Source organism: Amphiura filiformis, chromosome 8, assembly GCF_039555335.1.
Source record: "Amphiura filiformis chromosome 8, Afil_fr2py, whole genome shotgun sequence".
Taxonomy (NCBI): Eukaryota; Metazoa; Echinodermata; class Ophiuroidea; order Amphilepidida; family Amphiuridae; genus Amphiura; species Amphiura filiformis.
Genome location: NC_092635.1, coordinates 63,767,717 through 63,792,266, shown reverse-complemented (window position 1 = coordinate 63,792,266; position 24,550 = coordinate 63,767,717). Strand labels below are relative to the sequence as shown.

The window sequence follows — 24,550 nt, the reverse complement described above, 5'->3', positions numbered from 1 at the left end:
TGCTGTTCAAATTGAAAAATCATATAGGCCTAGGCCTAAAGGGTCTTTGGGTGACAGATCAAATGGAAAAATAAGGGGTCTTCGACACTTTCGACAGAGCATCATTTGAAAAAAAAAATATGGGGTTTTGGGTGACAGCGAAGCTGAAAAAGGGGGTCTTAACAGCCCTACATACGCGTCACCTGGGAGTGCCCCCCCCCCCGGTTTCCAACACGGTGCTCGACGAGGAAAAGGAGCAAGGACAGGATGCTGCACATTTGTAAAAGTCTAGGAAATCATACTATACAATCATACTATAACGTCTCCAAATAAGTAAAGAGTGTCTTACAACTTTTGCTGGAATACTAAAATTTTTATGAATGAACATTCAGTAGGAAGAACCATTGTCAATCGGGATCCTACGGAAAATAAAATAAGACATGTAAAGCGGGTCACAGACACAACTTTATTAAAAGGTTTAACAGCTTGCATGCTTGTGCACACCCCGGGTGCATACACATTTTTCTTGCAATTTTTTCGCAGTTTGCGTATGAGAAGCACTTTGAAACAAATTGCATTGATTTAATAAAAAAAACAAAAAACAAAAAAAACAACGCAGTGATTTATAGACCTAGGCCTACTAGTGCGCTACGCACAGGCACAACGCCTAGACGTTGATCCACAAGCCTCAGCACACTTTACAGGTTGTCACTGACCACTACGTCCCCACATCATTCCATAAACCATTTAACAACAAATCAACAGCAATGTTAGGGAATATGGGCCAAAAAACATTCAATTTATGCATGTTTTCTTCCAATTGTAGTTACAAAATTCTAAAATTTTGAGTATAGGCTAAGAGTTAGCTCGTAATTTAAGGCCTAGTGTTGTGTTATTTTTGATTATTGGTAATGAAAAAGGTTACCCGGTATGTTTTCTAAAAATAGTTAGAATGCTTAACCTGATTAGTCTTAGTCTTTGGGCTTGATTGCATACGAATAACACCCTAAAACGCATGTTTTTGGCCCTTAGGCCCTATTTCCAAAAATTGGCCAAATATGAAAAATTGACTTTTATTGCCAGTTAGAACCCTATGTTCTTCGTTTGGTATGGTCGTTACTTTTTCTTCACTTTCACTTTTTTGCATTTTGCCTGTTGACATCACAATGTGCACTATCCTATACTCCCATAGGCCTATAGAATAAAAAAATATGATCTTGTTTTGCCAAATGAAACATAGCTAAATCCTAATCATTTAGTTAGTCCTAACTGGCAATAAAAGTTAAAATTCACTATTTGGCCAAATTTTTTAATTAAGGGCCATTTTAGTTTTTTTTTCACGCGCTGTGACCATGGAGGTATATAAATAATTTATTTGTATACCTCCATGCTGTGACAATCAAGTCTAAAGACTTGTACTAAGTCTAATTTCAATTTACGTATTCTAATAGGCCCTAATTATTTGGAAAAGACATGTTTCATTCTTATAACCAATCATTTAATTACAAAAGTGACAATTTGAGCAAAATTTTATCTTATAGGCCTACTCAAGATTTTGAATGCGTAGACTTGTTCTAAGTCTTTTACTTTTGTGTCAGAAAACATGCCGAAAATGCATGTCAGAAGTTGATATAAATAATTCAATGGGGGTTTCTTCAAAATGTAACTTTCCAAATGCTTGGTACCGTACATTACAAGTAGAAAAATTGAAATTCAATGTGCTCGACTTAAGATTGAGTTTGCTTGATCACACCACATAATGTGAAGTTTCCAAAGTTGAAGTATTAAAATTTTCAAACTTCATTTCGCAATAACTGACTCCGAGGTCTCTACTCGGTACACCATGAAAGACTATCAGGAGTTTTGCTGTGTAGAGTTCACGTGACAGGAAGTGAATTGACTCCCAAGTTCACAGTGAATGTACCAAACCTGGAAAAATGGCAGGGGCCGGGGAGAAAATTGGCTGGGAATTTGACAAATTTGACGATGGGTCCCTCAGTAAGTACCGTTTAATTCAGATCAATGTGTTTAACATCATAACCAAGTGTATAGTGTGTAGCTGTTATAAATTACCAGATACAGATGCAGAAATCTGCAGGTGTCGTGGGAGTTCAGTGAGTAAGCTTACATGTTACATGTATGTACTTGTAGGCTAGCTCAGTTGCAGTTCCAATAATTGAAACTCCCGGCTCCGACCGGGAGTTCCAACAGGTACTGTGTATGTGTTTGAGGACTTGTTCTCAAGTTGTAGCAAGTGCAATAGGGAGGGTGTCTCCAGTGTTAATTGTTTTCATTATGCAAAATATTAATTGACAACAATTATCATGATTATTAACAACCTGTTTGTAAAAAAAGGAATAGCAAAAGTAGAAAAGGAATAGCAGAAAATGGCGAAAAATTACGTACTTTTACAAGGCAAAAAGCAACTTTTCTCTGCATTGTTGACATCAAGGTGCCTTCGCGAAAGAAAGTTTCCTACTAAAGCACTAACTTTTGAGATGGTTTGTATGTTTGAAGGTGCAAAATTAACAATAAGGCACCAGGTTATACCGCTGCGTTCAACAAGTCATCATCACGACACTTGTAAACAAACATGCTCGAGTTTGATTGACAGATGACGTCAGACGCGATAAATTCTTTTTATCTCTATCTTTCATTGTAGCCAATGTGAATTAGGGGTTCATTCATATATTTTCATGACTAAACGGTTGTTTATGCCCGAACATTTTGTGATTCTTATTTCATCGAAATAATAACAAAATATTATAAGTAACATTATTAAAAAACATGATTTTTGACTCACATCCAGGACACCGGGCATAAACGCTGTTTATGCCCGGCTCTCGACCAATCACGCGCGCTGTTACATAGCGTGTATGTATTTGTATGAACATGGGGTCATCGGCAGAAATATATTCATATCATACTGGACAAAGACTTTAGGTATGGTATTTCACAATATAACAGTATAAATGGAAAGGAAAGTGCAAACGTTCGTTCGTCGAATGTTTGACGAAGTGACCAGCTCTAATGATGTCACTATGTTACAAACAATGTTGAGGTATTAATAATTAATTAGGTAATACCAAATATGGAGGTATCCAAAAGTATGCTAATTAGAAGTTCAACAAATCAGAATACGATCTTGGTATCCAATTCTATGCAAATAATTTGAAGGCGGTTATGTGAACATGTTCAGTACGGTACTTCCTGTCTAGCTTATAAAGGAACTCTGTGAACTAAACTTAGGTCATCTACATGTATTGGTGGTGTTCAAGGTCATATACTGAGGTCAAAGGTCATTTGAGGTCAACTTGTTAAATACTGTTGTTTAAGACTTGGTTAAAAATTTGAACAGTTTAAATCCAAATGCAACCAAACTTGTTACATATGGGTACCTTAAAATATTGGTGGTATCCAAGTTCACATGGAGGTCAAAGGTCATTTGAGGTTTAAAATATTTGTTAGTTTACCACTCATATAGTTTGACATTTAGCTGATAATACCTGGTTGTCTTTCCAAATTTAAATCACTCCATGGTGGAGGCATCCTAATCGACACAAACCACATCATTTCTAGTTGTGAAATTGATTGTGGTATGTTGTATGAGGGTTGAGGTTCAATGTTGAATAGAATTGAGGGCATGAATTTTGTGTCTGACATACATATGTGCATTTTTTGTACAAGCAGCTATTATCGACTGTATGAAAACTTCCATCGCTTTACACACGATAATATTAAAATAAAACCTCTGAGCTCTTTTTAGCCGTACTTGATGTATTCTCTGCCTCTATGCGTGTGCATGCATGAACTGTTCTAAAATACACCGGTTTAACAATTTATCACAGGTTTTTAAGCCCAAACAAAAACCTCTGTGATTCAGAATTATAAACTTCACCCAATTGATATGAATTTTTACCCCCCTGGCTTTAGACATGAATGTAAGGGTGTATACACAATGTAGCTACATGTATGTTCCATTTTGGTTAGGTTTGTGTTTTTTCCTGACAGTTTTCTCGCACATTTATGGGTCCTATAGAAACTTGGTATAACTTAAGTTAACATTATGTACCATACAATTTGAAGGTAATTTCAAGGTCATCAGAGTAATCTGAGGTAAAATTAGTAAAGGTCAAGGGTCATTAGCTGGAATAGAGAACACAAAAGCAGGAGACACTTGTAATCCAAGGATTTTTTTGTTTTTACATGAATGCTTGTTAGGGATGAAATTTGATGTACAATATATATATGTAATAATTTTAAGACAATTCATCCTAAATGTTGTACTTTTGTACTTTTTTGATTCTATAGAAATTGTTGGTGAAGTGCAGCTGCGGAGGTACGGCAAATTTCTGGAGGAATACGCAACTCAGTTGAAAGGAATAGAAGATGCATTGGGCGACTCTATTGGCGATGTGTGGGACTTCACCCTGGATCCTATCACCCTACAGGTAAGACTCTATTGGCGATGTGTGGGACTTCACCCTGGATCCTATCACCCTACAGGTAAGACTCTATTGGCGTGTGTGGACTTCACCCTGGATCCTATCACCCTACAGGTTAGACTCTATTGGCGATGTGTGGGACTTCACCCTGGATCCTATCACCCTACAGGTAAGACTCTATTGGCGATGTGTGGGACTTCACCCTGGATCCTATCACCCTACAGGTAAGACTCTATTGGCGATGTGTGGGACTTCACCCTGGATCCTATCACCCTACAGGTAAGACTCTATTAGCGATGTATGGGACTTCACCCTGGATCCTATCACCCTACAGGTAAGACTCTATTGGCGTGTATGGGACTTCACCCTGGATCCTATCACCCTACAGGTAAGACTCTATTAGCGATGTGTGGGACTTCACCCTGGATCCTATCACCCTACAGGTAAGACTCTATTAGCGATGTATCATGGGACTTCACCCTGGATCCTATCACCCTACAGGTAAGACTCTATTGGCGATGTGTGGGACTTCACCCTGGATCCTATCACCCTACAGGTAAGACTCTATTGGCGATGTGTGGGACTTCACCCTGGATCCTATCACTCTACAGGTAAGACTCTATTGGCGATGTGTGGGACTTTATCCTGGATCCTATCACCCTACAGGTAAGACTCTATTGGCGACGTATGGGACGTTGCGGGGAGGAGATAAGTTTAAGTGACTGCTTATAGGTTCGAATTTCAACCAGCCTAATCACGAAGCACCCATTGTTAAGGCATAGGTCTTGTAAACCTGAGGTCCGGGGTTCGATTCCCAGGCGGGAACACTTTTTCTGCTTATCTCCTTTATTATTTGCGACGGCAAACCAAGTGAAAAATTATTTTTAATTCCCGTCGATCTTGCCAATGTTTTTCAATCTTTATGATTGGTTTAGTCTATAAAATACAATCTTTTACATACTATTACTAAACTACCTGTTTACATATCGAACAAAAAAAGTTTGTTTCCTGTAGCGCGCATTATGTTTTTTTTGGCGGCTTATTTTATGCATTAGATTTTTTTTCACTTACAAAGAAAAAACCCACAAAAACAGGGAAAAATCGCAAAAAATAATATAAAACACTACTTGAGTAAACATGTATACATCACACAACAAACGAACGTAGTGAAAAACTACTGAAGAAAATATCACACATTTTTTTAATTACCTTTTGTAATCTGCAGGTTGAAAGGGGATCATAAATATTCTTGAATATGAAGAAATATGATTTTTTTTGTGTGTTGGAGAGACCCACTGTAAATTTCCATTCCAATTTGCAGCAAAAAAGGTTTTCGTTTTTTTTTTCATTTGAAGACATGGATTATAAAAAAATAAATAAAAAATAAAAAACTGCATTTCGCATTTGACTTAAAATTGACCTGCTACAGGAAACAAACATGTTTTTTTTAGCCTTATGTAACTCATATTTTATCTGGAATTTTTTATTCCATTAAACTTCAGGGTCACACTGTACAATGAGTTAAAATGTGTATAGTTAACTTGTTTATGTCTTCAGCTTTCAAAAATTGTATGCTAGTTTAGGGTTGATAATTGTGGAGATATTGTAATTTGAAACTCGATTGGTGTAAAAGTTCACTATATTAAAACTGAAAATACTATTGTAAAAATGTATGTCTTTTAAAAAACAATAAGATTCTTTTAAGATTTTGACCCCCAAATTTCAGACTCAGAAGGGGGTACCATCCTGTCTGGCTTCCCCTGGAATGGCCAATAGATTACATTTGCAGGATCTGGAAAACATTTGAATGATTAGCTGGCCATATTCCTTAACGATGAGATCCTAGTGAAACATGATTGACTGCAGGTTTAAATTTAACCTTACAATGTACTAGTAAAATGTCGGATTAGGCTATGAAATGAAATGATTAGTTTCCATTATTTACCACATCCTCTACCCCTACAACTAAGAAAAACTGCTGATTATGATCAGCAGGGGATGTCAGACATTTTGAGAGCTTCAATTTGATTATTTCTATCTCAATCTTCAGATACGGTAATTAACTTTTTATGAAAATAATGAAAGTTTTGGTCAGATTGAAAAGGTGATGCGGGCGGGTGACAGGAAACTAATAATTTCATTACATAGGCCTTATGATGTGTACAAATGTAGTATTTCTTAACGTTGGTCTAACCCTGGAATTATAGAAACTTTTGGGCCTTATAACTGCTAGATTGTTGGTCTAAAGTATAAAAATGTATTTAGAATAGTACTAATGAACCCATCTCTGAGGTCATATATGGGCAAAAATGCTCTGTTTTCAAAAAATCCCCAAAACCTTTTTTTTGACCCAAATTTTTTGGGCAACATAACAATTTTTTTCTTCTTTTTAGTATGTTTAAAAATGAGATATAAATATCTAGGACCGTTTAAAAAAATATTTGTTTGCATTTTGACCAGCTTTGAGAAATTTTCACCAAAAATGTTTGAAAATCCTCAATTTTGCAAAAAAATGAAAATTAAAAAAAAAAACCACATGATTTTTGCCCAAATTTCAAAGTTTATCAATATTTTTTTAAATTTAAAGATGGTCCTAGATGTTTATATGTAGTTTTAGAATTTAATAAGAATTTTTTTTTACTGAAGAATTTTTTGTTATGTTGCCCCAAAAAAATTTGGGTTAATTTAATTTTCTCCAAAACTGAGCATTTTTGCCCCAATTTGACCCCGCATATGGATTTGTCAAGGCTTTGCCATTCTAAATATGTATACTTTTACACACTTTAGACAACAATTTATGAGGCCCAAAAGTTGCTATAATTCCAGGGTTAAGACCAACCTTAAGTCATAATTGAATCATTCTTAATCATTATTATATGCTATAGTTTTTCTTTATATTTCTGTTATATGACATACTAATTGTCACCACTTTTTCCCTACAGTATTTACCATATGAACAGACAACTCTTCTGGAGCTTATCAAGACAGATAACAAGGTAACCATGGTAACAATTAAAAATAGTTGACTTGCCCTTTAGTTCCCAACACCTGGGTCAGTCGGTCGATATATATTTAAATTTTTTTTTTGTAATTTAAGCAAATACGATGTGACGCTTAATACTTTGCATAGAGAATTTTAGAGAAATAGAGAAAGTATGTGCTTTACAAATTATGACCACATCTTCAGGTGCGTAAAATACTAAGGAAAATGTGATTCGAATCAATGCAGGAAATGCAACTGAACACAATTTTTCAGATTTTTGGGTCGGTCGATAAGGGCAAGTCAACATTTTTTTAAAGCCTAATAGTGATTAGAACCCGGGGGAGGCACTCCCTATCTGAAATGGCAGGGATGTGCCTCGGCCATGTTAAAAGTAGGGGGCATTCAGGTTACAAAAATATGGGGTCATTCAGTACACAACCTGAATAAAAATGGGGTCATTCGGTAATGAAACTTTGAAAAAAGGATGGTCATTGGGGTAACAAAAAGTAAAATGGGAGTAATTGAGTACAGGATTGCCAAAAGAGTATCATTAAGTACACATAAATAAGTGCCAAACTGCGTAAAAACAACTTGGCCACCTTGGAAATGTGAAAAATCTCATTATTTCTGGAGGAGAACACAAATACCACCTAAATTTGGGAATTAAAAGGGGGGTCATTGGGTATAGCAGGAAATAGAAAAAGGGGTCATTGAGTACATGAATTTTTAAAGGGGTCATTGGGTAATAGGTAGGACCATAACACAAAAAAGGGGGTCATTGGGTACAAGCCGGTTTGAAAAAGGGGGTCTATCCCGAGGCACATATGATGCATATGGTCATGTTTTTTATACTGGGACCCTAAAAAAGGTGGTGCTGTCACATTTTGCTAAATCATTTTGTCTACTTATTCCTATATTTTTGATAAAATTCATCATGAACAAATGGTTTTGGTCTTATTTTGAAGATAAATTATTAATCTAATGAATTAATAACAAATACAATTAAACAAATGTATTAATTAATTACAACAGCTTAATTAAGTTAATTAGTCAGGGGTGGTGCGGAAGTGGAGGAGCCGGAAGCGGAGGAGCTCTGTGTAATTCCAATGGGAAGTTGATGTTCATTAATAAAATTTATGCACTTTGTTGCCTAGTAGAAGTAAAAATGCATTTTGCATAATGTTAATCTTATTTTTAACTTTCTATAACTATAATTGCCTAGTTAATCTTAATGAACTTAGTAATTAAGGATTTAACAAGCTTTTAATTAATGCAGTGGAATGTGGGTCATACAATACAATGGGCTGTAATTTTGCATGCATGCATATGAAATAAATTTCAATATTGTTTTATCTTTGAAATATGAAATAAATCTTCTAAAAGGAGATTATTACAGTCAAAGGATTTAATCTGATGACATATTGATCTCTGGTTATTGTTAAATAGTTTATTGATGTAGGCTAATTGTACATGTATTGTACATGTACCTTTGTACCTTTGTTACTAATTATTCACTGAATATTGATTTTTGGAACACCCTATATAGGAATTGGATATTTAAATTTGATATTATAGCAATTCTGTAAACTATTTTGAATATCTGAATTTAATGGCACCAAATTTAATGGCACTTAGGGAAATTTTACATAAATTAAAAAAATTAATTAACTTTTTCACACCCTGTATAACACAATGGGCTTAACAAATATAGTGCAAACTATACATTTAATGAAAGGACTAACTGTGTACATTCCAAATATCAAGTTCATTTTCCAATTTAATATACAATGTAGAAATATTGGGGCGGTAAAGAAATTTAATTTTTTCGGTATTTTTCAATGGAATCACCCTGTATATTTTTTGGTACACCCTGTATATCCATTCAAACTTTACAGATTTGCAATCATGACAATATATGCTTTCTAAAAATGTATACTTTTACTAGTTTGGGTGAAAACTTTTTGAAATATAATCAGAAATACAAAAAAGGAGTTGATTTTTGACAAATTTCAAGATGTGACACAATTGGGTCCCACCTCAAAAAACATGACCATATCTGTCATGGAAGTGCCCCCGGGATTAGAACCTAGCCAGCGTTGAAATAGCTGGTATCGCGTAACAAAATGCTACACAATTTTATCAATTTGCTACACAATTTTGGGGTTGAGTAGCATTTTTAAGCCATAGACTTACACACTGGTGAATGTACCAAGAGAAAAGTAATGAAAGCAAATTTTGCTACGCATAAAAAAATGCTTAATTCCAACACTGATTTTACCTAGCAATATGATATTATACAGGGAAGCAAGTTTACCCAGTACAGTCAAAGGTCATTCTGTCAAGTACAGTTTATATTGGGTTATATAACTGTGTAGTAACAGATGAGGATGCTTGAGATATGGACCTGTTTGAATCTGGCATCACTATGGACTACAATGGCCTTATCCCAATAGCATAGTTCAATAACCTCAATTAAACACTCAGTCATACATTGTAGTGCAAAATTTGACCTCAAGTTGCAGAGTATGAGTTTTTGTACCCAAATTTTCTAAGGTCATTCAATGAATGTACAAATGTATTGGGGTTAAAGAACTGTGCCCTGATAGATGAACATGTTGTGGATCCTAGTGTGTGTGTATCTCCTTTCTGGATGAATTCCCCTCCTGGGGGATATTATGGCGTAAGTAGCATGTTGTAAGCGTAGTGCGTAGTAAGCAACGCACTACAAGCAACTGAGTTAAAAAAAAGGTTCATTTTAGAATAAGGGGAGTTTTCATGACCATAAGTTTTGGTAAGTTATTTTTCCTAAATAAAACTAGTTTTACCTATATCAAAATAATAATTACCTGACTAAGAATGAGAATAAGTGATAGGAATTTTTGTTTTTACTGTCCTCTACCATGTGATAGATGACAGGCAGGTCCAATATTTTTATCGTAGTCTATCGGTTATTCTCTAATTATGACATACCTGATAAATCTGATCAAAAAAATTGAGGCCCAATCAAACATAGAAATGTGTATATAAATATAAGGCATTTAAAAAAAAAGTTTCATGTGGTTCCCTTGCATCTCATTTTGGAAGCAAATTTTACTCCCATTTTTATTTTATTTTGATAAATTAATACTGAAAATATGATGATAATCCAATGATTTGTTTTTACAAACTCTTTGCATAGAGAATGTTTACAAATATCAAACAAGATGAAATCAAGCAAGCTTTTGATTTTAAGTGCATTTATTTTCTTCCTCATTCCAGATTTTTAATAAAGTCATCACTGTATTTGCATCATTGTGCTGTGAAATGGACTCACTGCAATATGAGGTATGTTCATACATGTACTTGTATATGGCCAATTCCACCGTTACGGACGTTACAGATACATGCAACTTTTAAGTGAATAGCACACATGTTTGCTGTTAGGATAACACTTTATTTCTTAGTATGCTACTAGTGCACACTCTAATGTTCATTATAATGAAGCAATTTTGTTTTGGCTTTCTTAGTTAATTAGCTACAGAAATTAGAAACGAGCGTTCACGGACGTTCGCGAAAGTGCCTGCCTTTTGACAGATGGTACATATATCCTTAAATCTCCATTCAGTTCTGTGTTTAATTTTTTTCTGTTAACTATATTGAGCAAGCCCTGACTCCATTCTATGTAAACATGAAAAGCAAGTTTGAAATTAATACTCCTGTATCGTCCTACACTGTTGATTTAGTGTTACGGACGTTACATTTGATCTCAAATGTAACGTCCGTAGCGTTTTTCATGATGAAAAAAACTGTCAAGGTGCTTCCTTAGATTTTTTCTTTACTATCTTGAAGTAGGTGTGACATTAATCTATGGAGGCATGATTAGCAAGTTATGTTCCAAAATTTTGTTACGGACATTACAAAGGCACTTTTGGCATGGAATTGGCCATATGTAGACAATAGGTTGTCTAGATAGATGGCGCGTTATAAATGCATTATTATTATATTATTATTGTAAACTAAAGCCATAATTTTTTCACAGACTGAGAAAAATAAAGAAGGGGAGCAAAGGAAATTTGGCGGAAGCTGGATTCAAACTGGTAACCTCTGAGACCAGTGCTCTATCATATGAGATATTCAGCTCTGTGTTGGATGGTGATCGCAATTATCAACATCTTTGCTCGGACGCTGGTCTCACGACATGAAACCATGCCGTGTGGCCGGGGATCTTACCCACATTACGATACAACCTGGGCAGCGACAATAGAGGGGATCATCAAAGATGCAGCTTTTAAATACTTATAGTAAACAATAAACATAGAGAAACTGAACAGGCAATAATACAAGTGCTCTACTATCTGATCAATTGAAGTTGTTTTGAATATTGTGTGCATGATATGCTCTGATCCCTTTTACTGCCATGTGTCACTACTGTCTTTCTTATAGTGCCCCTGATTGGCTAATTACAGGACACAATAATCTGAGTAACCAATCCAAATAGAGCTTTTAGATCTCTTAGCAATTTAAGCTTAATCTACTTCAGCCCAACTGCCTATTCTTACCATATTTCTGATTGGCTCAAAACATGATATAGCCCTCTTTGTAACCAATCAAAATAGTCCTTAGACGCTGATAATTTAGCCAGGAATGCCCATGGGTTAAACAACCTCATCACTTACTATTACACATTTTGCAATGCGTTCGACTAAATTGAAGTAATAATCTTTTATCTTACTTGATAGGCTGAACAAAAGTTCTACCCAGGACTCATGTACTATGGCGAAGGAGGTAGGTTTGTTGTTATTGTTGGCCCCTACTGTACAGCGGGATATTTTAAGCAGGGTTGTCAAAAATTTCAGCCCGAATCGTGGGTCAAATAATTGAAAAGTTGCCCTTATTTTTCTCTTAACCATTGGTTTCTATGGGACAGGAAACTATCAGAAGTTGCAGGAGCCAATGTTGAAAAGTCACCCATTTTTTTTTGTTTAATCTGTTTAAAACATGCTTAGAGCACTTCTATGCTTCCAATACCAAGTTGTTCATTTTACACAAACTTTTATAAGGCCTCAGATAGCTACGTTTGCACAGGACCAGATAGCTCATCAGACACACCAAATTGCATTCTGTATTCAAGGAATATCCTTCTGATATCAAATTATTTTGAAATTTGCGATATAATATAAATTTTATGACAAATTATTAAAAAATTATATTTTTGACATTGGAAGTAAACTTTATAAACCTAATCATATGTACTTAAGGGATCTAAAATGAGCGTTTATTATGCGTTTTAGACAGTATTTTTGTGGCACATGAGAGAGCACCTCAGACCTATCGAATTGCATTCTGAATACGAAGCATGTCTTTCTGATATCAAATAATTTTCATTTTTGAAAATCACAATATAATACACATTTTATGACAAATTATAAAAATTTGATATTTTTCAATTTTTGATATATCACAGTCCTCGAAGTAAATTATATAAATCTAATGATATATTCTTAAAGTATATGTAGCAGGGAGGAAAAGCCGATGATCAATTGAAAATGTTGACCTTTCATATTGAAGATATGGATTTTTTCCCAAAAACACCTAATTTTTTTGGTGTTTTGGGAAAAAAATCCATATCTTCAATACTGAAAGGTCAAAATTTTCAATTGATCGTCGGCTTTTAACCCACCTACATACACTTTAAGTATAAATCATCAGATTTATAAAGTTTACTTCAAGTACTGTTAAATATCAAAAATATCAATTTTTAATGATTTCCCATAAAATGTGTATTAAATTGCGAATTTCAAAAATTCAAAATTATTTGATATCAGAATGACATTCTTCGTATTCAGAATGCAATCGATATGTCTGATGTGCTCTAATGTCCCAAAATAAATACTGTCCAAACGTTCATACCCCAGCCCTTAAAGGTATTCATCTGGGATGATTTGATATTAGAAGGACATTTCTCGTATTCAGAATGCAATTTGGCGTGTCTGATGTGCTCTCAAGCTCCACAAAAAATATTGTGCAAAGGTGGGTGACGGATCCCATACAGGAAATTAGCTATAAATTTATCTCGTTAAGGACCAGTTATGGACAGCCTAGCCATTTTTTCAGGCTGTCCAAGTTCATGATTGCCAATCCAAAATAAGGGTGGACAGGTCACCGACTAAGCACCTGAACTGATTTTGGCCTGACATACTTACTCATTCTGTTGGGTTTTTTTTGGGTTTTTTTTAATGGGAACCATGTTTAAATTATTGTGTGTACGTGCATATTTCAGAACCAGAAGCAGGACTGGAAGAAGGAGAAGCTCAAGTACAAATGGGGCGTATGATGCCTTTCATGCAGGTATGTGACTAAAACGCCTTGGGCTAAAAATAAAAATTATTATGTCTCAAAGGCCATGCACGGCTTTTTGCGCGTGTTTGTTTTTTCTTAGCACGTCCATGTCTGCTGAAATGGCATACTCATTTTTTATTTCCTCTTTTTTTTTAGTTTTCTCATGAAATTCTGAGACAAATTTGGAAGAAAAGTTACTTGATTCGATACTTGCATTGTTTAGGTATGAACAATTGATACTTGTACTTCAGTTGTGTAAATCAACCACAATTTTGTACTTCAGTTGTGTAAATCAACCACAATTTTATCCTGTGTTCTTTTTAACACTAAAAAATTACATCTTAATTCAAAATTTAGTTTTAAAAAAATCTTTAAAAAAAATAAAAATCTTAAAAAAAATCCCTCATTCTGCATTGGTTTTTTAAACTGCCATGGGCTCCTGAGACAACAGTGTTTTTAGCCTTATTAAAAGTATTAAAGGTGGATGCCTGATTTCATCACATGCTAAACCTCTCAAAAAAAGTAATTACCCCCTTTAAATAATGGCCATTATTCAAAAACAGGCTATTGAATTACAAATCTGTCAAATGCGTTGGAAGCAGAATTTATATCTGCACATTTTGACACCTCATTTGTAGCAATTGCCTAAATATTGACGTCACAGCGTACATTAAATCAGTGTAACACAAGTGCAGTCAATTCTATTGATTTGTATTCAGTATATTGGAAGGAAATCGTGTGTAATGATATCTGAGTGTTTTTGTATTGTTGTAATAGCAACTTTCAAATCTGGACCTCAAAAGGGGGGTAATTACTTTTTTTGAGATGTTTATATCCATCATGGTCGAATGACCTCTACTCTTCACCTGTGAAGTCTCATGCCAGTATTCCAATTCATTGTCATACCAGAGCCAAAAATTGTGAATTTAGAGAAAGACACATTTAAGCTTCAAAACATCTTTCAGCCCTAATATTTCATAGGGTCTCTTAGAAAATTATGCCCTGTGTACTGGTTCTAAAACTTTCAGTTTTGATACAGTAAAATTGAGGATGAAGCTGTTGATCGGACCATTAAATTATATCTTTTTAATAAAAATATGCACAATTTCAACCATTTATGCAGGTTACAATGTTCCCAATATCATTTCACAAAATGTGATGATTTCTATTCTAGTCAATAATAATAGCAAGCTTCTCCAATGTGGATCATTTTTTGTCAGTTAAACTGTCTCAGAAAACATGAACTGCTGTTGGGATGTTCTAGACTAATTGAATCATTTCCCCTTGCTTGCTGTGTTTCAATGTTTCATCACCAAATCAATCCAAAAGTGTTTCTTTCCCTTCCTTTTTGCTAGTTGCCTTTTAACCCCATGAGAACTACCTGCCGATTGGCCAAAAAGAAATTTTCTTTATCAATTGGACCAATCAGCAACATTGATAGAATAATTTCACCACACAAAAAAATGGGGTGAATTATTTGCAAAGCTCCATTCTGATTGGTGATTAAAATGAAAATATCATGTAATTGACCAATCAGAGATAATGTTAGATCGGCAGGTATGAGGTAGTACTCAGGGGGTTAATCAGGGTTTAGTTGATCTGATGTCATTCTGATGTCATATTATGTAGCTGTATGGTTTGTGTTACAAAGATTAGTCTCTGAGTTTGTATTGCTGTTGTTTACAAAATGGCTGACCATTTTAAAAGGACTTCTTAACTGAAGGAATCAAACCCAAGTGATATGATGGACCAGTTTGGACTATTCCATTTCAAATCCACATTCCCCCATGGAAGATTTTGAAAATGTCTTCCATAAGGGGAGTATGGATTTCAAAAGGAATGAACACATTAGTCTGCTTTATTTGCATATCATACTTTGAAAAAGATTCAACCTGAATTTTCCACAGAGGGAGGTTGAGTTTCAAACAGAGTTGTTAATATGCTAATTCCATTTACAATCCATACTCCTTCTGTGGAAGATATATCCAAAATGTGCCACAGGATTATTAATGGATTAATGTATAGTTGTATTCCTTTTCAGGTGTAAGATGCATGTTAACCAATTGTTTTGTTTCTTTTATTCATTTGTCAGGAATTGTCCTGTTTTGTTTCGAGATGTTATGAGGTAGTGAGGAATGTGATTCAACAGCTTTCATCTCTCTACAACAATGTCAAGTAAGAAGTTCAAAATTATTTTATCACGATTTCTAAGATGCAATCTGAGGTAGAATTATCTAAAAGTCCTGCTTTACCTATAAATTTTACTAACTTTTAAATAATACTGAGAGCAAAGCTAAAGAAGACTTCTGTACTAAAGTTTGTTCTGCTTATAAAAGTTATATGGGTGTGCTGTAGGCATCAATTAAGTCGCAACTTACACTCGTGTAAATTTGTATAAAGCAGTCACATATTACGCAACTAGCATAAGTGCTGCTCCCAACTGCGTGCGCACAATTCTACGAGGGTCGGTCAAAAAGTTCTACTTCCATCATCGCATCTCTGTTATCTAACGTGCTAGGATATGAAATTACCCATGCTTATTCTCTTATATCGAAGCTACAAAATAAAAGTTATTTGATGAAAATGTGATTTTTGGTTCTTTAGATATGTCGGTTAACGCAAATATGGATTTAGTATGTTGGAAACTGAAGCCAGCAGTTTAGTAAGCATCATGCTGTAGCTTTGGATAAGCTACATAAAATTGTTTTTAAGATGTAGTTGTCCTTCCTGCTTACTCAGGAAGCTCCCTGACATGCTTTGGGACTTAAAAATAAAATAAAACATGCTTTAGATGAAAAGAAATCATCGAAGGGTTCAACAGACACACAAATGTTAGTGACATTTGCCACATTTCGACTAAACCATGTATAAGAGTACCTAATTAGTAATTATGTCCTTATTTTAAACATTTGAACCATAACCTTTGAACCCTAGTCCCATACCTCCAACCCTGGTTACTAGAGGGGATCAAGAATCAAGCATTCATTCATTATAAAGACATTTTACAATTGGCGATAGATATTGACTTTGCATAAATTTCTTTTTGTTTTTCTTTCAGAGGATCTCCGAAAATCATTGATGTTACCCATGTACATTTCCAGGTAGGCCATGTTGCAGCCCTGGGTAGAAAAAAAATTAATTGATGACTTTAGCAGAGCATTATTTCAGAATTAATATTTATTTAAGGTGGTACTACACCCCCTTATAAATTTTGTGACTAATTTTGCATTTTTCTCAAAAATAGCTACACACTGGTAACAAAAGTTATGTATATTATAGGGGCAAGGAATCCAATTACTTCACTGAAATTTCAGAGATTCAAGACAAGTAGTTCATTATATAATTATGTTAAGAAATGAGGTACATTCTAGGGGTACCTCTTTTCTTATCATAAATAACGTACCGCTTGTCTTGAGTCACTGAAATTCCAGTGTAGTATTTGGATTCCTTGCACCTATAATATACATAACTTTTGTTACCAGTTTGTTATTATTTTTTGAGAAGAATGCAAAAATAGTCACAAATTTATCAAGGGGTGTAGTACCACCTTAAAGCCATGGCTATTTTTTTTTCAAACCCAATTTTTTGGCATATTTGTAACGTTTCAACATATCCTAACTTACATCTTATTGGAATCATTTAATGCTTGTAGGACAACAGAACAAATTTGAATTAATGTCTTAACCCCATGAGAACTACCTGCCGATTGGCCAAAAAGAAGTTTTCATTATCAATCGGACCAATCAGCAACATTGTTAGAAAAAAATCACAACACAAAAAAATGGGGTGAATTATTTGCAAAACTCCATTCTGATTGGTGATTAAAGTGAAGATATCACATAATTGACCAATCAGAGGCAATGTTAGATCAGCAGGTAGTGCTCAGGGGGTTAATAAGACATTAAATCCTCCATACAACACAACAGTTAAGCAACCAAGATGATGAATGGGGTGTCTCATTATTGTTTGACCAGAAAAGCTTCAAGTAAAGGTGAGGTGACAGATGACGAAACTACTCCACACACTTGTGGACTCTCAGAAAAAACTTTAGTAAGATGTGACCCATTTGGCAGCTAATTTTATCACATATTTTGCTAATTAAGACTTTTGAAATCTGTGTATCCACCCAAAAAAGTTTGATGTAGAAGATGTGAAACTGAGACTGTTGAACCCCCTGAGCACTACCTGCTGATCTAACATTGCCTCTGATTGGTCAATTACATAATATTTTCACTTTAATCACCAATCAGAATGGAGCTTTGCAAATAATTCACCCCAACTTTTTTGCGTGGTGAAATTATTCTAACAATGTTTCGGCCAATTCATAATGAAAACTTCTTTTTGGCCAATCGGCAGGTAGTTCTTAGGGGTTAATAACAGTTACTCATTTTGGATACATGAGTAATTTCATTATTATTGTTTCAATTAATTAGCCATCACAGTTTTATACTAGATTCTCATAATGCATTTTCGTGCTTTGTCCATTATTTTGTGCAGTCTGTTTACGAACATTTAGGTGATACATTACGTGTGCTGATTACTCTGGATGAGATTGTGGCCAATCAAGCTACTCTCAGGGACCACTGGACTCTCTATAAAAGGTAAATACAATAGGTTAATATCAGTATCATAATTACTTACAAAGGTCCGGTATGTGCTTAGTCTTGATTCAAGCCCGTATCCACCGGGGCCACATACTGTATGTTACACGTGTAAGTAACAGCCAACGACGGTGATCGATTCTCTAGCGATGGGTGCTCAAATATACGGTCTTGATCAACTTGTATTAAATCTCAGAGATTCCAGATTTTATGTAGACTACTAAATATAGAAAATAATGAGATGCAGCTGAATATTCATGAATTTAGCCATCCAATCATGTACCGAGATCTTGTTTGTCATTTATTGTTTGAAACATAAACACTCGCGCGCGTGGTGCATGCACGTAAATGTGCAGCACAGCTGTTTAAACCGCAAGATTGACAACAAATGGGCGGTCTGGTCATCGTACAACCACCACTAAAAACAGCGTATTTCGTCAGTGCATTGGGTCATTTACATATAAACATTAATAAACTGAACAAGTTGTACAAGACGGTTGATCGCGGTTAGTAAAATCATGAAGATAAAACTGACAGCGTGATCGCTTCGCTTGCCAATATAAATGATCAGTGCAGAAATTTAGTTGATTTTATTGGCCGTATAAAGCAGCCGGTGCTTGAGGAAATTAGCTGGCCATAGTATATTGAGGAGACCATCTTGAACAAGACTAGTACGTGCTGTGATCACAAATGTGCATCGAGTGTGGTGTACATGAGCACCACAGCCATACATGATTCATACAAACTACTTTTGTACATGCAAAAGGTCAGAAGGTGACGTACGATCACACACTTGCATGCTACGCTCCATGCACAGGAAATTACTCTGTACAATTATGATAATAATTCAAAATAATTGCTTCTGAAGTAAAAACAGACACACATCCCAACCCTCCTATAGTTTGATCAGCTCGTAATCGGAGGGCCTTATGCATCGCGGATTAATATCAATACTGTCTCACCAGGAACTGTCTCACCAGAAGCATTACAAATTATTAATTCAAGTCCTATATTTTGTCTACTTTCTTTAACATGCACAATATAGACCAGGCAGGTCAACTATATCACTCTTTCCATGGGTCTACTTTTCGGCGTAGTGTTAAAAGCCTAACAATTCCCACCAATTACGAGCTGATCAAACTATACTCATTTTCGCCCACAACCGAGGACCCCTGTTTCTGCAAAGTGAGGACATACATATTGTGACATTTCAATGTTGAAAGCTTTGACTTGTATACAAAATCTGACAATTAATTGCCATACTGTGGACCTGACATTACACCTGTATAGGAGGGGGGGGCAATAGATTGGCTGAATCATTTTGAGGCTGTTTGGCACCCTATGGTTCTTACAACTGTGGACATCCACAGTTTCTCTGTTTCTGCCTTGTATGATTGTAAATTCATGTGAAGGGCCATAAATTGTTAAAGAATATTGGTGAAAGTAGATGCATACATCCCCCACACACATATACTCCCAGAAAAAACTTTAAAAAGATGTGTGCCATTTGTCAGCTAATAATATCACATATGTGACATGATCAAGGGGAATTAGTCACATATCGGCAATTTTCAATTAGAAGTTTTTAACATCATTTTCTGGCAGTTTACAAATGCTACATTTTGATGTAAACCCCACCAAAATCGGACATCTGGTTACCAAGTTATGAGCAGTTTATCAATGGCTGAAAACAGTATAAAACAAAAGAATGTGAATACTGTTTTTGCCAATATCTCAAAAACAATATTAGTGACATCCGACTCATTGCCCTTGATCATGTCACATATTTCATTGCTATTTCAGAATGCTGAAATCTGTGCATCACAACCCAACAAGGTTTGGTGTAGAAGATGTGAAGCTGAGGCCATTTGAGAAACTCTTAATGGGTCTCCAAGGACAACTGCTCGACGGCATGATCTTTCAGGTTTGTGAAGCATCAACTTTCTGTTAAAAATTGTAGTTTCAGATTACTTGTTGCTCAGGGAATTTTACAAATCACAGTGGTGTGAAATCTCTGTGTTAACGTGGAAATCTGCGTTTTTAATAGTCCCAAATCCACGTATATCTTTTTTCCGATTTCTCAAATCCGCGATTTTGGCAATTGCTTGCCGTATTCCTTTTTATAGGAATTCTTTTTCTCAACATCCTCAACTCCAGTAAAGAAAGAAACCCATTGCTCTATGTATAACACACTATACAAACACGTATTATGACGCTAGAGATGAGAGTAGGAAACATGTGGTACATATCCCACATATTGTTGCGAAGTTCAATTATTCTTTGAATCCTTGTGCTTGAACTGTGCCAATCGGAATGATATTAAAATGGCGGCGACCAGTTTCCCTGTGTAGCGAATTGAGCTGAAACTAAACTGATATTTTTAATCCAATCCATCCATCTAGTGTGACGACATGTTTACTAAAAATCACAGGGAATTAAGAGAGGATATATCATGGCTACCAGGATTATAATTTTGTCGCACAATACTCACATTTGTGCAATGAAATATTCTTTTAATATTTGTGATGAAATACACAGAAATACGCAGGGGTTTTTTCCGCGTTTTTTGGAAAGCTCCACTCACACCCCTGAAATCAGTGCACTTGTTAATATCTGTCCAACATGTATTAGCATTATGTGCATTGATTGTCATCAATTTCCTTCTCGTACACATTTTTAACTAGTCAGTTGTGTACTTTTGTTGTGGTAAGGCAGCATAGAGCAGAGTGACTCAACAGTCCTAAGACTTCGACTCCTTATTACGAGGTATACGGGTTGTAGGTTCAAATCCCAGCACCATTAATGTGTTGTGCACTTAGGCAAGGCTCTTCACCCCTATCGCCTCTCCCCACCCAGGTGTACAAATGGCTGCCGGCTTTATTCAGTTAACAGACTTGCTGTGGAGGAGCGATCCCCCAGCAACATTACCAACATTACAAGGAGCAGCCTCTCCCACTTCGAAAGAGAGAAATGGGCAATGGGCATTCGGCCTGTTAACAGGTTCATTCCCATTTTAGGGCTGCATAGACCACAGGTATAATTTTCATCGGAATCAGGGCCGGATTAACCTTTATGGGGGCCCTGGGCCAGGCCAAACTTTGGAGGCCCCAAACTCACTCAAGTGCCCAGTTTTGGTTTAGGTATAAGATCGATAGTGGCGGCGGGGAGATGAGCATAGGTTTTACTTGGAAATTTGTGTGCGAAAATGATTTAATTCAGACAAATATAGCCCCATATGAAGGTGAATTTTGGTAGGCCTACGCAAAGGGCAAGTGCGCGCAAATTTGCAATTTTACCCTATTTTGGCCAAAAACAGGGTGTTTTCGGGCTAAAAAGGAATATGCTCAAGGCCATTTTGGGGGCCCTGAGCCCGGGCCCATCTGGCCCAATGGTAAATCTGGCCCTGATCGGAATACTTAATTTCTAGACTTGAAACAATAAAACAGGTGACAGTATACAGTGACTGCCTTAAATCACTCTCCTTAAATCTGATATAGGAGAGTGATTTTTAGCTCTCCTTAGTTGACCAATCTCTCCTTTTATTCTATTGTAAGTGCTCTAAACAGCTCTCCTTGAAGGCTCCAGAAGAGCCATTTAATGCTCTCCTGCAAATTCCAAAAGACAATCCCTGAGTATACAGATCATCCTCACCGCCTAAATAAAATTGAATGTTTCCATCTCTTTGCTCCAAACAGAATTGCGTCGAGCAAGCATTTGATGAAGGCAGCATGGGAGTGTCCAAGAATTCTTATTTCAATGAAGAATTTGCTTTCAACATCAGAACAGTATTTGCACAGACTGAACCAAGGATAGGTAAGTTTATCGACTCTTAAAAACATTTTTGCTCCGTACAGGTCATAATTTTCGGTGAGATGCATGCACTCATGTAAGTTCTTAGAACTTGGGGTGCACTTCATCAAAATTCCATGCACTGTTTTGAATGATCATGGAAATGATGTTTATTGTATTATATGAAGAGCTTTGTTTCAAAACCCCTTACATCAACTTGCCCATTTTTGAGAACACATCAAAAAATCTTCAAAAAAATCACTGATATATGGGGTTTGCAACAAAAGCAGTTTTTGACGAGATGCTTGGGTAGGATGAGCATCCTGCCAAAAACCGCTTTTGTTGAAAAACACCTTGGTGATTATTTGATGATTTGTTGATGTGTTCTCAAAATTGGGCAAGTGGATGTACATGTAAGGGGTTTTGAAACAAAGCTCTTCATATATGGATAAGCAGGGTCTACAACAAAGGTTTCCCCTCCCCATCTTCCCAACAATCAATGTTTGGAAAATGGCTGAAGACATTGCTATTCCTCAACAGTGCACAGGGGAGAGAGGGTACCAGGTGCATAGTGGGTAAAATATTGGAAATTTTTATACTTTTTTTACCAGTTGTTGGGTCTGAGTGTTTTGATTTTTCTTCTTTTTTGATTGCCTTACTGTATCCTGTGTCACGTCTGATATTTTTACCCATAATGCACTCATTATCGAAATTGTTTATTACATGTATGTGCAAACTGTCATTTGATGTCATACTGTATAAGTGATAATTTTCGCGTACAGTTATTTTCGCGATTTGGAGTTACAGAGACATTTTTGCAATTGTTATTTTCGCAATTTCCTAGTCTTGCCCTATTATTGTAATACATTATTACATATATTCGCGAGGTGTTAATTTCGCGGATGGACCTCCATTTGCGAAACCCGCGAAAATAAAATATAAAGCCTCGCGAAAGTTACCACCTGTACAGTAGTTGATTAAATCTATCAATGTGTTTTGCTTGTTTGCTTCCTCTCTTGTATTCAGGTGAAGTGAATGAGACTAATCAGAGACTAACCTATGTTGGTATATGTGGCATGTATGTGCTTCAGTACCAGATATTTAGAGTCATAGACAAGAAAGTTTTCAGAGCCCTATGGGACGTATACAAGAAGGTAGGAGCTACTTTGCCAAAAGTTTGTCATGCTAAAAACTTCTCCGTTAGGATATTCCAGTTGAAATCCATACACCTCATATGGAATACACAACCTTAAATCTTACACACAGGGAGTGTAAGTTTCAAATGGCATCACCCACTCAGGTAACCCCATTTGAAATTTGCGCTCTCTATGTGGAAGATTCAACTGAATAGCCTGATTCAAATGAAAACTTGCCCTCCATACATGGCGCAGATCAAAAGCATTAGATGTGCTTTTGCGGTTCTTGGACACCATATAGGCCTATGTTATAGACATTCCGATAAAAGCATGAAAGTACCTCTTCAGCATCATGTACATTGCAAAGTTCCAATGTGTAATAGGCATCATAACCTACGATGAACTTTTGACGGTCAATTATGGATGAGAGAGGTACTTTTGCCAAAGATACGCAATGTGCAATCAAGCGTGTGGTGGTATGTCTTGTGAAGAGACTGACTTGTGGAAGAGGTGATGCATCAAAACAAACGTTCTGAAAAAAAAATTACGAACATTTGATCATTTCTTTCCATTAGTATCTTATTGTGAAAAATCAAGTAGCTGATGTGTTAGCTCAATATGCTAGGAAAATATTTAATCCGATGACCCCATGATCATATTGGCTTAATAAGCTGTATTTTCGTGCAAAAGGGTACCATATTTCATGACATTTCTTCTCCCAAAGGTTTGAGTACAATTTGACCCCCTAGCTTACTGAATAAATAGCACAGTTTTCCGAACTTTTCCGATCTTGATATGAAATGGTCTATTACTTTTTAAGTTATGTTGGACCAGGGTAGTATTGAGACTTGCAAAGTAAGGAGTATTTGGTGAGAAAAAATTTTTAACAAATGTAGCATTTAGCAAAAGATGGACTTTTGAATCTATATTTTATGAGGTAATTGGTTGAGAACATAATTTGTACAACAAACAGGTTCTTGGGTGAACTGTCACAACAAAAAACCAGACCACAGAGCCTCAAAGGTGAGAACATACCCATTTTTGGTGAGAAATGGTGAGGCTAGGAGAGAAAGAGCGAGGAAAGGCGAGGTAGCCTATTATAAAAGGCGAGAAATGGTGAGGCTGAGATAACTAATTTAAGTCTCAGATCCTGGGCAAGTTTGGCGAGGAAAGGCAAGGAATGGCGAGGAAAGGCGAGGTACATCCAGCACATCCAGACCTGCCACAGACATTTTGTCTGGAATATAAGTAGCACCCAATTAACACCAATTCTTATCATGTTGACTCAATTGGTCATAA

The 24,550-nt window shown here is 35.9% G+C and overlaps 1 protein-coding gene across 1 annotated transcript in view; it reads left to right on the top strand.

The window, feature by feature from the left end:
• Positions 1-1,889: 1,889 nt before the first annotated feature.
• Positions 1,890-24,550, top strand: part of LOC140159342 (WASH complex subunit 4-like) — a 63,530-nt gene continuing 40,869 nt past the window's right edge. The window contains exons 1-12 of the mRNA XM_072182789.1: positions 1,890-1,977; positions 4,291-4,430; positions 7,367-7,420; positions 10,666-10,731; positions 12,126-12,171; positions 13,667-13,734; positions 15,818-15,900; positions 16,784-16,826; positions 18,223-18,326; positions 20,130-20,250; positions 22,022-22,139; positions 23,142-23,269. Coding sequence (XP_072038890.1) covers positions 1,917-1,977; positions 4,291-4,430; positions 7,367-7,420; positions 10,666-10,731; positions 12,126-12,171; positions 13,667-13,734; positions 15,818-15,900; positions 16,784-16,826; positions 18,223-18,326; positions 20,130-20,250; positions 22,022-22,139; positions 23,142-23,269 — 1,032 coding nt within the window. The 5' untranslated portion in view covers positions 1,890-1,916. The remainder of the gene's footprint in view (positions 1,978-4,290; positions 4,431-7,366; positions 7,421-10,665; positions 10,732-12,125; positions 12,172-13,666; positions 13,735-15,817; positions 15,901-16,783; positions 16,827-18,222; positions 18,327-20,129; positions 20,251-22,021; positions 22,140-23,141; positions 23,270-24,550) is intronic.